At 31.1% G+C, this 18,759-nt stretch overlaps 2 protein-coding genes across 4 annotated transcripts in view; one reads left to right on the top strand and one right to left on the bottom strand.

Moving 5' to 3' along the window:
- LOC140047462 (ubiquitin-like domain-containing CTD phosphatase 1) overlaps positions 1-18,759 on the bottom strand; it is a 40,532-nt gene that overhangs the window by 11,179 nt on the left and 10,594 nt on the right. The window contains exon 8 of one of the 3 annotated variants that reach the window (XM_072092502.1): positions 15,256-15,341. The exons of the other annotated variants lie outside the window; for them this stretch is intronic. The gene's annotated coding sequence lies outside the window, so the exon portion shown is untranslated. Of the gene's footprint in view, positions 1-15,255; positions 15,342-18,759 lie in introns of those variants that run through there. 3 annotated transcript variants of the gene reach the window in all.
- On the top strand, positions 4,772-18,586 carry LOC140047463 (uncharacterized). The gene is made up of 10 exons (XM_072092504.1): positions 4,772-5,299; positions 7,472-7,645; positions 12,518-12,762; positions 13,061-13,310; positions 13,739-13,916; positions 14,271-15,381; positions 16,031-16,135; positions 16,372-16,513; positions 17,460-17,558; positions 17,700-18,586. The coding sequence occupies exons 2-10, from the start codon at positions 7,544-7,546 to the stop codon at positions 17,979-17,981; spliced, it is 2,514 nt and encodes an 837-aa protein (XP_071948605.1). The 5' UTR covers positions 4,772-5,299; positions 7,472-7,543; the 3' UTR covers positions 17,982-18,586.

The following is an 18,759-nucleotide window of genomic DNA, read 5'->3' as shown; positions in this document are numbered from 1 at the left end:
ACGTAGTCTCCAAGCCACAACGGGAGTGTTGGCATGTATGGTTTAGATATAAATGGCTGCTAATATTTTCTGAAGGTCGAGTGGTATTTCTTGCAAACAATGAAAGTGTGGGCGAGCGAGTAAAAAATAAAGCGCCAACTGTCAAAAATAAACACTGTAAACCTTAAAAACACATAATAATACTCTTTTTATAACTACACATTTTTTTTTTTTACATTTTCTGCACTAATATTGAATTACTGAGATTTAGCTTTAGTTTCTGTTTGGATTAAGAGTTAATATAGGATTTATTGTCACATCCTTAATTGCGATTATAAAGCTCTGAGTAAAAGCATAGAGATATTATGTTCACTATAATATCTCTATGGTAAAAGAAACAGTAACTTAGGATGTACATGTCTTAGCCTGGTAGGGCCATTAAGCTTCATCCATCCTTACACAGTCAATTAGCGCACTCTTACTTTATATACAATTTTAATTTCATATACATTGTCTAAATTGCCATCACCTTAAAAACAGCAATATTAGGCCTACTGTATAATAATACCAGGCCATAATATCGCAACCTTATGATGATTTAAATGTCATTCTATTTTGTGGTGGGAGGTACAATAGGATATTTAGAAAATTAATAATTGGCAATGATGTATTTCACACATATTGTGATTTTTTGCACTTTTGACATTTTAATTAAATTTCCAAAAAGTGTATAGCAGTTTGAAATAGATACAATAGACAGTACAAATGCAGTTAAAGAAAGTGATTTACCAACATATCATATTTACCAACATATCATTTCATTTCTCACAATAATATACGGATTCAAAAACTAATCAGAAAATGTATTTACGTCAGTTTATTTATAACAACATCATAGTGACTATAAACAGGTATATTCAAACGTAACAAAACCCATTATTTCTAATAATTTCTGGAAAGAGGCTATAAAGGAAGTTATAAAGCATGCCTTTCTATTGAAAGTCTAATAGTTCACAATGTAATACAGCCTTGAAATTTATTTTTATATACTTAAACGTCATCACAATCCTAGAATATTTGTGAGTGAATATTAACTCGTGGATTTGAATTATTATTGTTGAACTTGTTGCTTTGTTCTACGTCAGTCACGAACTATTGTAAAGTTTATAAATAGATTGAAATATATTATATATAGATTAACAAAAGAAAAAAAGAAAAATATTTTGGTAAATCTGAAACTATTTTGTATTTTAATGTGTTTTCTCAATTTCAAAATGATATTCTATTTGCATTGCTTTTATTTATTTTTTTTAATTTCATTTATTAATTTATTTGAGCAAGACAAACAAGTTAGAACAGGAACAAACAGATAAAATAAAAAGTCAGGAAAAGAGAGTTATTAATTCTGAAAATATTATAATTTTATAAGAAATTTAATAATCTTTATGCAAAATGGTTTAAACTTGTTTGCCATTTGAATTATTACTAAAATATAATACGATGATTATGATTCTCAGGATCAAATTTTGATCTTTATTGTTGTTGTCAACATACAGCCAAAACTCCTCACTGGAATAGAGTGTAGTACTACCCTACTTGACACATTGCAGGATCTACTGTATTTAAGACACAAAGGATTCATCAAATTCAAACTGAACTTTCTTTTTTCTAGCCATTAAGTTCATGATCATGGACCTAGTTTTGATGCTAAGCAAGGAAACAGATTTAAGTGTCTTAAATCAACCAGACAATATTAATACTTTTACATTTACTACTACTAATTGGTATGGAATTGACACTGTATTGTGCCTGGTGGTTTTCAAACCATATAAATGCAGGAACCATATAAATGCAGGATTCGTATAAAATAAATTGTCTTTCTCAAAAACTGAGGTCTTTCCCTGATAAATAAATGTTATTTTTTAATATACTGGTACACACACTTAAGTACACAGTCACCATTCCCTGTTTGCTATGAAAATAAAAAAAACATAATGGTTGAGATTTAGGCAAAATATTACTAAATATGCCATATTTAATCTAAAGAGAATTCAATTCCTTCGTAGGTTAGCAGCTGAGAATTTAGTACTAAAGTTAAATAAAAGTTACATCAAACTGTTGGAATGATTAATTAACCTGGTTTATAGTGTTGTCAGCATACACGGACGTTGAATGGGTTTATAGTGTTGTCAGCATACACGGACGTTGAATGGGTTTATAGTGTTGTCAGCATACACGGACGTTGAATGGGTTTATAGTGTTGTCAGCATACACGGACGTTGAATGGGTTTATAGTGTTGTCAGCATACACGGACGTTGAATGGGTTTATAGTGTTGTCAGCATACACGGACGTTGAATGGGTTTATAGTGTTGTCAGCATACACGGACGTTGAATGGGTTTATAGTGTTGTCAGCATACACGGACGTTGAATGGGTTTATAGTGTTGTCAGCATACACGGACGTTGAATGGGTTTATAGTGTTGTCAGCATACACGGACGTTGAATGGGTTTATAGTGTTGTCAGCAGACACGGACGTTGAAAGTCGAAAAGTAATACCCGGTCTACACGCACGCATCTGCTTGAAATATTAAAAATATTCTGGTTCTGCTAACTTTTGCTCAATTATTACATAATAGGTCTCTACATTCATTTGAGTAATTCTCCTAGATATGATGAAGTAGTGAAAAGTAACATTTTAAATAGAGATCAATATTTCTAAATATAGAAATGATTAAATATAGATTTACAGGGAATATGAAGGGAATTACTTAGTAGCTGGTAGCTTGACGTCAGCAGGATGTAGTTTCTTCATGGTACAATGATTTTAATACATCTCCGCCATGCCTCCTATTGTTAATATTGCCAAAGGTATAATATTGTTGTTGTAAAAAGTTTTCACTATAATGATTCACTATGTGATTTATGACAAATTTTAAGGACTTTAGGTGACAAATATTAAACTACATAATCACTTAAGGTTAAATGAAACATATCAATGCAGAGGTCCCTGCAATCTTAAAGATCTAAATGACAATCATGATTTTTTAGTATCAATCTCATCAAAGTTCAGGTAAGCATTATTGAATCCTCATTAGAGTTTAAGAAGGTAGGCCCCAGTTAGGCCAGCAGACAATAAGCATTAGAGTTTAAGAAGGTAGGCCCCAGTTAGGCCAGCAGACAATAAGCATTAGAGTTTAAGAAGGTAGGCCCCAGTTAGGCCAGCAGACAATAAGCATTAGAGTTTAAGAAGGTAGGCCCCAGTTAGGCCAGCAGACAATAAGCATTAGAGTTTAAGAAGGTAGGCCCCAGTTAGGCCAGCAGACAATAAGCATTAGAGTTTAAGAAGGTAGGCCCCAGTTAGGCCAGCAGACAATAAGCATTAGAGTTTAAGAAGGTAGGCCCCAGTTAGGCCAGCAGACAATAAGCATTAGAGTTTAAGAAGGTAGGCCCCAGTTAGGCCAGCAGACAATAAGCATTAGAGTTTAAGAAGGTAGGCCCCAGTTAGGCTAGCAGACAATAAGCATTAGAGTTTAAGAAGGTAGGCCCCAGTTAGGCCAGCAGACAATAAGCACTATTGACTATAAAACTATTTCCTAAAGATTCAAATACTGTAGCATGACACAAATTAGAAAATAAAAATTCATGTTAAGCAATTATTTGTGGAATTGGCTGCATTAATAATTATTATAAGTATAAAGTATATTTACAATATTTTCAGCAATCATCTGTGGGAATTGGCTGCATTAATAATTACTATAAGTATAAAGTATATTTACAATATTTTCAGCAATCATCTGTGGAATTGGCTGCATTAATAATTACTATAAGTATAAAGTATATTTACAATTATATTCAGCAGAATTTATGGAAAGGTATGAGTATTTTAAAGTAACTCATGAAAAGAAAACATTAAAAGGTATGAGTATTTAATAGTAACTCATGAAAAGAAAACATTAAAACTTGAAAATAAAACAAAGGATATGAAAGATGAAAACCATAAAGATGAGACAAGTTATTTTTAGATGTTAAACAAAGAAGTACAATGACTAATTGATCTCATCTTGGTTAGAGGTAAAAAAAACAAATAAAGTATCTGTAAAGTGAAAGGATAAACCATACTGATGTTATTAACAAACTGAAAGATGGTCCAAATATACATCCAAGTATCTTGCTATAAGCCAGGCTTTAAGACAGTTTATTAAGTTAATCTTAAATGAACCAACATGGTGTCAATATTATCATATTGCGTCTCAATTATAAATAAACACCCAATTGGTTTTCTGTTGTTTAAAATTGCTAAAATAGTAACAACAACTTGTGTTTTGATACTAAACATTGCAAAATACAGATGTTGGCAGTCAGGATGAAACTCTGCCAAAAACTAATTTTAGGATTTTTTCTATAAATAATTTAGTACCGGTATGTATAAGCATATTTTTATCTGTAATACTAAACTATTGTCTTATAAAATTCCTATGATAGTATGAATTCAAACAATAGGAACAATAAATAATAATATAAGTTTGAACTTAATTTGAATTTATTTAAAAAGAAAAATTATATTGTTCCTGGTAAAATATGTTGCTCAATAACAGCTAAACATATCACAACATTTATGTGTATACATTAATTTTAACATTGGCCAACAAAATAAAAATAGTTTGATAATCTACAAAATTTAACGTAAGATTCACTTTTGTTGTATGGTTTATACTTTTTTTTATTACTGAAAAGAAATTAACTTCCTAAAAATATTGAAAATTTCAATAAAGTTTGCTTGGCAGGATGTGATAAGGAAGTGTGTACCAATTGTACTCAGCCATCGTCATCCTGGTACATATTGAGATTGAGCAAGAACATGGATCCGTGTTATCATTAATTACAAGTTTGCCCTATGTCATTTGAAGGTCACTGTTTCTGTGGTAGGCCCCCTAGATCATACATAGAAATAGATCTTAGATAAATAGTTATTAGTTTAAATGCTTAAACATGGGGAAGATGTAGTGCATTTGTTATTGAGCCACACTGCTCAGATCCTGGTGTAAGAAATCTTTCAAATTTACTTCCTGGAAATAGCTAGCTTATACAGCTCATTCAGACAATAGGTCCCTGATTGGTTGCTTCTCAATGGTCCTAGCCAATCACAAACTGATTTGCAGTAAACAGACTAGTTTAGTATAAAAGTAGATTGTGTTTATGGAACTCATCCAATTGTACATGAAGGATTGCACACTGATTATCAATAGCACCATTTTGTAGGATATCTATGTGAAAATTCAGTTTTTAACCAAATTACGGACATCAATATAATAATATGGTGAGTGCTAATACTTTTTATATCAAAAGAAGGAAAAGTTATTTTTTATGGTAAATATAAAGAAAAAATAACTTATTTTTACTGTAATTTGCTGAAATATACACTCAAAACCATGGAGTTTCTCAATAAAATAAAAACTGTTAGAATATTCTGCTGGTTGGTTTGGGGTAATTAAGTACATTATTAAGTTTACCATTACATTGGTTTAAGGTAGATGCTGTTTGTGAATTAAATACTACCACTATATAATCAGGAAACTTCTATTCTATCAATCTTAACGGAAAAAAAGAACATCATCAAGAAAAACATGAGTCACTAATCATTGACCTCAAAATGGATTTTTAATTATGATAACTTCCAACGTGTGAAAAATTTAAATCCACATCATCATTCAATAAGTGGAAGAAATTAATCTAGAACAGTAAGAACTGAAGGCCTGACAATCCAACAAACACATGGCTAGACCTGAACCGTGATTGGCTCCGGTCGACCCCGCGGTTGACCCTGTACTTCCTTTTATAGAAGCCCTTCTTTCTATATCAAAGTTAGGAAATTGTTTCATTTAAGAATACTTTGGCTAGGCTGATAGACGTATGTGGCTATACACACGTGTAGTTTTGTTACAAATTAGCAGATTTAGTAGATAATCCACAATGTATGCATCTGTGGATCTTTTTCAAAAGTATGAAGTTAGCAAGGTAAATAAAAACTATTATTATTACATTCATATATTCAGTTTTGGGTTAAAATTAATAATACACATTTTTAGCCAAAACTAATTAATAAAAGCATCTTAATAAAGAAACTGTACATTAATCATTTTTTCTGTTAGTTATGCAGATTTTTTTCTCTGTTAATTAGGTGCAAAACGTATTAAAAAATTATTTAAAAAATTGAAATCATATTATTTGTAAATCCTGTTCTTAATTAAGAGGATTATAATGGTAGAAAGGTAAATAACCTTGTTATGCATCATGCTGGTTGGTGAGTCTTGTGGCTAAACAGGATGCTAATTATCATTTCTAATAAACTTTTATGTAGTTATTTTAAGCTTTAAACAAAATATCTAAACCAAAAAACGTTGCAAAGGTTTCTTGATTGAGATTCAATGATAATGCAAGAAAATCTATGCAGGGAACTGCATACATAAATAATATTAAATAATATATTTTCACAAAATAATGTTATTTTTAAATCATTTATCAAAATCAACATATTCTTGGTAATGTTAATCCAACTTACAAAAAGTAGGTTTCTATGAGAATAAAGATTTTTGATGAAAGGTCAAATTAAGGATTATATTCATTAGTCATTTTATTGAAAACAATTTAAAATCAATGTGACCTAATTCCCGATGAAGGAAGTACCCATACCCTATTAAAATATTCACTAATTATTAACACAAAAACTTTCAAGTTAGTTTTACTTTTAAAATTCAAAATCATATTTTTTTTATGAGATATAGTACAGGAAATGTTAGCTTATGCATCTAGTATAGACATTATATACCACAGTCATTTTATATCACAAAATATAATTCTATATGCTGTAATGTTAATCATTTTATCTAAAGTTGCAGAAAAATGGAGCCCAAATTATTAGGGTTGATACAAAACAACTTGCATTTTCTTAGAAGTTGCCCTGACATAGTTCAAACTTATTGCAAAGGCCTAGTCATCTAAACAAATTAAAATATAATATTTATTTAGGTCAAAATAAATGATTATATTGAGATTAATCTACAACAACCAGATATGGAATTAGTTTCACAACCTCTCTTGATTTTGCAGGCTCCTTTGCATTTTATCAAAAAATAATAATTTAACGAGAGGTGTGAATAGATATATATAAATTAATAATTTTAATACAGAATTGTCTGGAATCTTTTTCAGAAAACCAACTAGATAGAATGATTGTTGTAAGCTGATGTACAAATATTTTCCACGGTCCCACATACATCATTATTCTATACAGAGATTTTATAGAGATGATGTACAGACTTCTTTTCTGTGGTCTTGGTCAATTTGTTGGGTTTATTAGGCTTGTTCTTGGTTTATTTTACATCAACACTTTCTTTTTTTTTACACTTGTATTAAAAAGCACATAGAGACTATTTGTATTTTGCGCTATACAAATTTAAAACCATTAACTTATTTAATTTTTATTTTATAGGGAAAAACCACTGGAAGTTACCCCAAAGAAGTAAACTGCGCGTTCCCCATTCCAAAACATTCGATGGAAATCATGGCTAATTCTGTAAACACATTGAAAAAAAACCTGGAACAAGTTATGATTTCTGGATATTTGACAAGAGGTCACGAGGAGATGAAAGACAAGCCATTTAAGGTAAGAGGAATATGACAAACTGAGATGGATGGGGGTGAGAAGAAAGTATAAAAGGGGGAAGCAATAATAAAAGGGGGAGGGAAGTACATCCAATGCCATTCAAGTTAAGAGAAGGAGTATTGAGATGAGGGGAAAAACTAAGGATGGGTAAGAAGAATACAAGTTAAGAGAAGGAGTATTGAGATGAGGGGAAAAACTAAGGATGGGTAAGAAGAATACAAGTTAAGAGAAGGAGTATTGAGATGAGGGGAAAAACTAAGGATGGGTAAGAAGAATACAAGGAATAGAATATATAGGAATATAAAGGATAAGCGAGAATAAAAAGGGGAGGAGTATAAAAGGGGAGGAGTAAAAAAGGGGAGGAGTATAAAAGGGGAGGAGTATAAAATGGGAGGAGTATAAAAGGGGAGGAGTATAATTAATGCAAGTTGATGAAAAACAGAAATTGGATAATGAATTTTTTTAATGTACTGTAGGTACTTACTCTCAGGGAAGAGTGAACCCTGGTACTATTAAACAATTATGCTTTAAATGGTCTCATACAAAGTGAAGTTTATTGAAATCCTTTTACTTAGAAAAGCATTGCCCTTATTAGGATATTAAACTTACAACCAGGGGCCAATTTTTCTCAATTATAATTCATTGGTTGTTGAGCTCACAGTGGGACACAGACAATTCTATTGACATATTTGATAGTTGCTATCTATTAAAGCTAGGCCCTATAAGCTCTTGAATTAGCTTCCTGGATTCCTTATCAAGACTTCTCTTACCTCTATGATACAAGTTCTTGCTAGGACACAGTCGACAAGCTTTGACGTAAGATGCGCCCTTCGGGAATATAATCAAAACATAACCGATTCCTGTCACAAATCAACTTGCACTTTTGCAACAGTTGAAGTGTGGTGGCGGTATAGCAACACTTCGCAACTAAGGCTATTATTTTTTGGGGAAAATTAAACAAATAAATCGAAATTGAGGACTGATATTAAGTCAATTTAAGTACAATTATACATCAATTAAATTATTATCAATTTCAAAATATAAGACGGAGTAAAGTTTCACCATTAGAAACTTAGGAACTAAAACAACAGGATTGGATATGTATAGAAATTCAGACCCTGCATCCAATATATCACCCAAGTAATTAAATAATAATTGATAAATATGGCATTTAATTGACAAGTAAATAGAGTTAAGTATAATAAATTTATAGTATTTAATATTTTGACCGAGTGGACTACTGTGGTTTACCGACATGATTAATCATGGAAATTCAAATGCATGGTGGTACCAATATTTAATATTTTGACCGAGTGGACTACTGTGGTTTACCGACATGATTAATCATGGAAATTCAAATGCATGGTACCAATATTTAATATTTTGACCGAGTGGACTACTGTGGTTTACCGACATGATTAATCATGGAAATTCATATGCATGGTACCAATATTTAATATTTTGACCGAGTGGACTACTGTGGTTTACCGACATGATTAATCATGGAAATTCAAATGCATGGTACCAATATTTAATATTTTGACCGAGTGGACTACTGTGGTTTACCGACATGATTAATCATGGAAATTCATATGCATGGTACCAATATTTAATATTTTGACCGAGTGGACTACTGTGGTTTACCGACATGATTAATCATGAAAATTCATATGCATGGTACCAATATTTAATATTTTGACCGAGTGGACTACTGTGGTTTACCAACATGATTAATCATGGAAATTCAAATGCATGGTACCAAGTATAATCTGGTAGGAAATACGTTTTGTGGTATTTTGATTACGATGATAATTGTTATGGATTTAAATATAAACTTTAAACTATAAACTGTAAAATATATGTTTTACCTTAAAAACTTCATATCTATATAATGATAGCACAGTTTATAGAGTAATATTAAATTCATTTAAACTTTCTTGGAAAAATCAAGAGGAAAATCCTTTAAAATTTGTTTGACATTTGCAATTAAACTTATGAGGTAATAATTGGATAAAAAGTGTTGATAAAATTTGGCACGTTGCCTCTTAAACCGCAACAATGTAAAAAATGATATTTCGCAGTATCCCATATTGCCATGGAGACTGCTGTCTGTATTATAAAAGTTTTTTATACGAATGTCGAGGTCTGCATAATGTAACAACTTGCGATGGTTTAAGTACCTAATCACATTTGAACAAGTGCTTGACTTAATTTATCATTAATATACCGTATTGAACTAATGTATCATAGTTAAACTAGAACATATACAGTAATACATTATAACAAATACTGCGATTCCTATGACTACAATTATATATCAAATGAACTTATCATAAAGAGTGCACTCGTAAAACAATAATTAAATAAATATCTAATAGAAAATACAACATATTACAACATATTATAAATTATGTGTAATTAATTTTATCCCGAAACTAGTTTTAAAAAGATTTGCTGAAAGCTGTCTAGTCAATCAATTAAATTACATCTTTCATAATTTCTAGGAATACAACAATGCTCAATTTTGCATAATTCAACAAAATAACTAAATATTATAACGCTACAACTGTGTTAATTTCTTTCAACTTACTGAGGAAAATTGTTTTGTTCTCTTAGATATCGGAAAACTATTGTTGTAGTAACATAGGACACAGCGATTAGTTCTTGCAGAACAAATAAATTAAACACTGTCTATTCAGGGAGATGTCTATTGTACTGAGAATCAGGAAATTGAAAATCTCTAAATTTGCTAATAGAAGCATTTTTAAAATCATACAATTCATTTTTAAATAGCATTTTTCTCTTTATAAATCATTTTATTCTATGAAACACATTATGAATACCACAAAACGTGTAAAATACAATAAACAAATTATGAATACCACAAAACCTGTAAAATACAATAAACAAATTATGAATACCACAAAACCTGTAAAATAAAGTGTTTCCCCATTTGAAAGGACTTGACCACAATGTGGAAGTAATCACTCAAACAACAATCACACAATCAGATCCGTGATGGTAGGCCGTCCAGGATTTAACATAATGGATTAGTAATAAAGGCAACAAGTTTGAAAACACAGTAACAATGAGTTAGTAACTACTCCAGTGTGTCTCCTCTATATGTGCAAAAATACAGGGGAATCAGGGGCAGATCCAGTATTATAGATTAGGGGGTGGGGTTAAATATTTCATAAATGATAAAAACGATCGGATTGCAGAAAAAAAGTCATTATTTTATTTTTAAAAGACGTGGTTGTTCAATTTTAGGGGTGCTAAAGCCTGTTCAGCCTCATCTAAGTCTGCGACTGTCCGAATAGATTATACATTATTATATAGTAACCTTTGTTTTAAAAACAAACCATTAAATAATTATAATGAACGTTGTCCATTTTCAGCAATGCAATAAACTTACGTAGACCTCTATCCAAAATTCTTATAAAATACTTTCAATTTAAAAAGTTGTCAGTATAAGGAAGTGATAACTTAGCCTTTTGAAGAAAAACAGAATTAGATATCATTTATTGATAACAGTTTAAATGACAGATAAGAAAAGTATATTGACAAACTAACAAAAATGCACAATTTGTTTACAAAGTCATTATATTTGTTTGGAAATCATTTTGTTTCCGGCATGTTCAAATAAAAATGATTTACCTAAAGTTATTGGTAAATAAATAAAATAATAATTGATGACATGTGTGTAAATATAATATTGGTTGACCGATGGTATCTATAATGTCACCTATGAATCAGAGTTGATAATATTGAAACTTTTGATATCAACAAGCATTATCTAAATTCGGAAACAGATTGTGCAAAAGGAAATGAGGTTTGTGACAAGTGTTAGCGAGGAAAAAATGATGGAATCTGAAAATTGAGCTTTAACAAAGTTTTGTGAAAATGTCAAAACATAAAGAAGAGTTCAAGTAGAACAACTTGGGAACACACTGTTTTCTCTTTTATGTATGATTCATTCAAAATATAATAACAATATTCATTCATTTCATTTTTGAAATTATTACCGAATACTACGGCAGTGTGATATAACATTTCTTGGCCAATACTCAACACATAAAGTAGTTTTTTTATGTTATTTCAGAATCTCTGGTCCATAGAAAGTAAAATTACGTATAAATTCATTAAAAATAAACTGTACTAAATAACAACTACTCATTTTAGGATCGCATTCCACCTGTAGAGCATCTTTGACTTATATAAGACATTGTCTATAAGACATTGCCTATAATAATGGTGGAGACATCTTTGACTTATATAAGAAATTGCCTATAAGACATTGCCTATAATAATGGTTGAGACATCTTTGACTTACTGTATATAAGACATTGCCTATAATAATGGTTGAGACATCTTTGACTTATATAAGACATTGCCTATAATAATGGTTGAGACATCTTTGACTTATATAAGACATTGCCTATAATAATGGTTGAGACATCTTTGACTTATATAAGACATTGCCTATAATAATGGTTGAGACATCTTCGACTGTATAAGACATTGCCTATAATAATGGTTGAGACATCTTTGACTTATATAAGACATTGCCTATAAGACATTGCCTATAATAATGGTTGAGACATCTTTGACTTATATAAGACATTGCCTATAATAATGGTTGAGACATCTTTGACTTATATAAGACATTGCCTATAATAATGGTTGAGACATCTTTGACTTATATAAGACATTGCCTACAGTATAATAATAAAAAAATATTTTCAATTGAATTGAGTTTACACATCAGACCATATATCAATTTTCTTTTCTTTAAATAAAAATTCAGAAAAAGAAGTATTTATAATTCAATCAAAATAATAAAGGCACAAAAACAATTTATCTTTCTTTTAGAAAAAACACAAGAAATTCTATGTACTTCGTTACAAAGAAAACGAATTTGCAACAATCTACGAATACAAAGATGACAAGGACTTTGCAGCAGAGAAACCAAAACATGCAGTGGACACCGTACCATTACTAAGATCTACAAAGCTCCACCTATTTGATCACATTGAGATACATAAACACAAATATGAAAACATTCTGTGTGTACTTATGAGGAAAGATATGGCATTATATTTACAAGCAGATTCTAAGTGAGTGATTTATCTGTCAATTTTTGTAATATGTTATATGATATGATATGTAGTGTACAGAAAGCAAATATGCGATATTTTATATTGGACAAATAAATGCTGTTGATAGCAGCACATTCATGTAAGTTTGACAAAAACTTCCTAGTTTGGAGGGGCGCTGCTCCATGCTGTGAAACTCTGTACTTCCAATACTATGTTTTTAATGAAAATTGAAGAAAAGCAGATTCTTGTGTTATAAGTTCTTTGTTTTCATTAAAAAAAAAATTGTCTTATTAAGTGATTTTGTCTATCCCAATAGGAAAATAGCACAGCAATGGTATACAAGTTTGAATAGAATAATAGCTGATTTGGGTCACAAAACAGAAGTAGGGGACCCAGACCCAACTATACATCGCACACAGAGTGTTCCTACACCAGTCACAACAAAAATAAAAAGAAATGAGAGGAAATCGTCTCCAGCAGCAATGGAGGACACGTTTCATCCCTTAAAAAAGAAGACAATTGATGTTATAGATGAGAACGCAACAATAGACACAGTGAGTGGACAGGTACGTCTTTTTATTCTTTGCTTTATTCATCATAGTGTAATACCTGGTTCATTACTTTATTATCTACAAAGGGAAAACATATACGATAAAAACATATCTAAATACTACTGTACAATTTTTTCCACAAATCATAAGCAATCTTCTAAGGTTAAACAAGTTGTCTAGATGTTTAAAGCTCTGTCTACACTATCAAACTTTATGTGACAACAAAATGTGATGTGCCCATATATGGACATGATAATGTCATATCCCTTCCATATTTGGGAATATCACTACCATACTTGGGCACATCACACTTTTTTGTCAAACTAGTTTGATATTAAAGACAGCTTAAGGTGAAATTAGTTTTATAATAAATGTTTTAGTTTAATGTCAAGTTAATATACTCAAATGACAACTAGAATACTTTTGATTGGTTACATTTGTAGGCTGATGACGATGCAGAATATTTAATTCCAAATGTATCACAAGAGGATGAAACAGCAAGTTCTAGTTCAACTTCTCCATCTTTATCAAGAGCAGAGACAGCATCACCAGATTTCACCACTGAAGACGACGTCGATGAAAAGAAGTGCAAATGCTGCGACAGAAACCATATTGAATGTGGTATGTCTTATCTTTATTTAAATCCAAAAATTAAGAATTGTTTGTAATTGGTTCTTGAGGACGTTGTCGATGTTCTTTTGTCTTTGTGTTTTGATGTATTCCAGTATGTAAATGGCGGCCTTACCGCTGTTAATTGCGAATTGAAATTTTTTTTAATTACTTGCTTTGAAACAATGGACAAATAAATCTCTAAACTAAGTATTATAAATTCTTTAGTTGTTAACTTTAATTTTCCATCTAATACAACTTTATAAGTGTATAATTTTCTATTCATGGTACTGTATAATGTCAATACATATTTTAAAATCATACATTAATTTATCGATAAAATGTAAATTTGTTTAAATTTTCCAGAACAACAAATGCCAGGCTACATGAACATTCATCAAGTATCAAATTACCAAGAACATTTCCGAGCGCAGGAGACCCACAGGGAAGTACTATGTCGTGAACGAGATCAATACTCAACGTTGGCAGAAGTGTCGCGGCAACTTCACGAACGAGCAAACCAAAGACAAACTGAACAAATCCAAACCGGTTACAATCCCTTGAAATCGCCTGACCTTCCTCTGAAGTCAACGAGCCAAACCAATATATCATCAGTAGGAGGTTGGCCTTTAATAAGTTCAACTTCAATGCCGTCTATACCGCCACCAACGCCGCCACGACCCAAGAAACAAATATTAGTGCTCCATAAAAGTGATGATGAGGATGATGACCTTCCAGAACCACCACCAGCAGGTCGGTTAAGACTCAGAAGATCTAGTTCCACTAGCCAACTTGCAGAGATCAATACATTCATGGATAACACATCGTCAATGCCTCCAAGACATGGTGAACTCATTCCTCCATCTCTTCCACCAAGACGAGATTTTACAGACAGACTTGCAATGCCTGAACTTGCAAATGGAAGAAGCATCTCTCCAAACTCTAGGACAATGGACAGACGGCATGATGGATTAGTAGCCAAAGATTTCAATGCAGCTTATGCATCTATGGACAGAGTACCAACTCCTCCAAACTCTTTACCCATTTCCTCTTTTCTTACAGTCAAACAAAAATCACCATTAAAAATATCCCCTCGTTCTCCAACCAGATACTTCTTTCCTGAATCTCCTCCAGAATCACCAAAACCGGAAGTCTTTCGTCCCAGGCGAATATTATACGAACAGGATTTTCCACGTAAAATGTCCACACCAACACCGCCCTCATCTCCATTTTTAGAACGAAGGAAAATATCGAATCCGCAACCTGCACATGTCTTTGGTCGTCAAAAGCATCAGTCGCCAACACAGCCGAGGAAGATGCCTCGAACACGAAGAATCGGAATTGATAGGACGTCACCACAGACGTTTACAGATTCACAAAGTATGAGGGCAGACAACTCAACGATAGATGTGACTGATAGACCGCTCCCTCCCAGACCTGAAGGAATGGATGTTGAAAAAATTAGCAGAACTATGGAGTAAGTATAAAAATAAGAAAAACAAATCATTTACATATTCCTAAATTAATCAATCAAAGTTAATAATACAACTACGTTTTTAAATATGTTTATTGGTTTTATTTTAACTTTAATTTAACAGATTTATCTGCACAAGTATTTACAGTATCACAGTGTTTAATTGTTATTACATTGTCTATTATTACATTGTCTATTATTACATTGTCTATTATTACATTGTCTATTATTACATTGTCTATTATTACATTGTCTATTATTACATTGTCTATTATTACATTGTCTATTATTACATTGTCTATTATTACATTGTCTATTATTACATTGTCTATTATTACATTGTCTATTATTACATTGTCTATTATTACATTGTCTATTATTACATTGTCTATTATTACATTGTGTATTATTACATTGTGTATTATTACATTGTCTATTATTACATTGTCTATTATTACATTGTCTATTATTACATTGTCTATTATTACATTGTCTATTATTACATTGTCTATTATTACATTGTCTATTATTACATTGTCTATTATTACATTGTCTATTATTACATTGTCTATTATTACATTGTCTATTATTACATTGTCTATTATTACATTGTCTATTATTACATTGTCTATTATTACATTGTCTATTTCAGTACAATTCTCTGGGAAAAAACAAAAGAAGATGGTATTCCTATACCAATTCGCAAAAGTGATCTTATTGATAAACTAGCTCTTGTTAAATTTAACGATTATATCTGGTAAGTAGTAACAACTTCAATTTTAAAACAATACATTTTCACAATTTGTTATGGTTTCATGTTCCACAATAAATAATAATAATGCCACGGTATATATAGCACTATTTCGTAAAGATCAGAGTGCTTTGAGATAAACTGTACAAACTGCTGAAACTACTACAGAAAAACTAATTTAAAAACTAAACTACAGTCATTTTCAGTTATAGTTTTTAAATATTTAGATACTTTTTATTTAGGATTGCTGGAAAACGAAGCTCAAAAGAGAGAAGTGCCTTAGACAAACTGCACATTGGTGACCATTTATGGAGAATAAACGACCAAATAGTAGTAGATCCTAAAACAGCACAAGATATGATAAGAACTTCAGCCAAAGAAGAGGTAAATATTCTGGGATTAACAATAATAATGACATCATTATATTTTCAAAACAAAATTAAGTCATATAGCCTTGTGTAAAGTACTGTATGAAATCCTTGACATTGTGGTTTTTGTCAAATGTACAAATAATAATTTAACATTGACATTCTTATATTCTATTAACTAATAATAATCATTGATTTAATTTTTTTAAATGTAGTTTTTGCTTTTGGAAATAGAATGATTTCGATTTAAAAACTATTCACAAATAATTTTATTCAGTCATACAGTAGATAAATAATGTCTAAAATATTTATCCTTCCATATTTCTTCTTCCTATCCTCGGCTTAATTTTTACTACTTAAACTATTAATATTTTACAAGCAATCAAATTCCGGTATTGTTGCAATTGGTCATTTCGTCATTTGTCATAACACAAGGACATCTCACACGGCATTTAGTAGGAAGTTTTGGATTAAATCAACATGCAATAATCTCTTAAGTATTGCAACAGATTCTAAACAAATATTTTCCACTGTAAATAAGAATCATCAAGGTTTAATAAATATTTACATTTATTCATTCATTCATTCATTCATTCAACCGAGAAAAATTACTTCCATTTATTGTCATTTGTATAAAATATACATAGAAATTATGTTTGCTCTGAGTGCGATATACATAAACAGAAAAATGAAAAACTAAAAAACAATTACAAAGTGTCACATCACTCTCGTATGGTATACTGAAAAGCATTCAGTGCCTGAATGGCAGCTGGATAAAAGCTTTTACGAAACATATTTGTACGAGAGATGATGGACCGGTAACATACAGCTACATTAAAACAAACTTCACTGAAAGGAAAAGAAATTATCATAGTATACAGCATTATTACTAATCTGCATCATATTTTTACTGAAAAAATAAATTTATTCTTAGTCCTAATCAAAATGTTTTCTTTCTTTAGGTGACACTTTATATCAAACGTCTACCCCATGCTAAAATTGTAACAGTAAAAAGGTCAAGTCAAAGCAGAGAATGGGGAATAAAATGCCTACAAAATGAGGTATGTACACTAATGTGTTTAAGATTGTTACAGAATTCTGTAACAACAACAGATTATCTGCTTTGTCTTTAAAAATGAAAGTAAATAATGTATACAATTCATATGGTATCAAATGTTAATGTTACAGTACTTTAATTTCAGGTTAAAAGTGTATCTCCAAGCGGTCCAGCATTTGAATGTGGTGTAACGCCCAACACGAACTGTGTCTCAAACAGCAGACTTTGTAATTGGTGCATAACCGAAATTAATTTTAATTGGTTTCGTTTGACTGGAATAGGCAAAGACCAAATCAACAAGAAGCTCGCAGAAATCACAAACTTAGAACTCACTCTTACTTTGCAACCATCAGACTTTGTGAAAGAGCTTAAGACAAGAATTGAGAAACTCCCAAATGCACACGTTTTTACATTACCTAGGTCATAGGTCATAGTCTGAATTGAGAAACTCTCAAATGCACACGTTTTACATTACCTAGGTCATAGGTTGTAGTCTGAATTGAGAAACTCCCAAATGCACACGTTTTACACTACCTAGGTCATAGTCTGAATTGAGAAACTCTCAAATGCACACATTTTACATTACCTAGGTCATAGGTCATAGTCTGAATTGAGAAACTCCCAAATGCACACATTTTACATTACCTAGGTCATAGGTCATAGTCTCAATTGAGAAACTCTCAAATGCACACGTTTTACATTACTTAGGTCATAGGTCATAGTCTCAATTGAGAACTCTCAAATGAACACGTTTTACACTACCTAGGTCATAGGTCATAGTCTGAATTGAGAAACTCCCAAATGCACACATTTTTACATTACCTAGGTCATAGGTCATAGTCTGAATTGAGAAACTCCCAAATGCACATGTTTTTACATTACCTAGGTCATAGGTCATAGTCTCAATTGAGAACTCCCAAATGCACACGTTTTTACATTTACCTAGGTCATAGGTCATAATCTGAATTGAGAAACTCCCAAATGGGTCTCATAGTAATAAGGTAGTTTGACACAAATTACGTTATGATGTGCAGGGCACTGATAATAGTCTAGTTCTGGCCAGACCAGATAATAAGATTAATAATTAATATAAAGTAAAATGTATACTATTAAAGTTATATTAAGTATTAATAAGATCAACCTGACATTATCTATCCTAACATAAATGATTGAATTCTATAAACTGAATAATGTATTAAGTATTA

This window comes from Antedon mediterranea, chromosome 4 (assembly GCF_964355755.1).
Source record: "Antedon mediterranea chromosome 4, ecAntMedi1.1, whole genome shotgun sequence".
NCBI classification, from domain to species: Eukaryota; Metazoa; Echinodermata; class Crinoidea; order Comatulida; family Antedonidae; genus Antedon; species Antedon mediterranea.
Note: the sequence above shows the minus strand (reverse complement) of the source record. Positions and strands in the feature narration are given on the sequence as shown.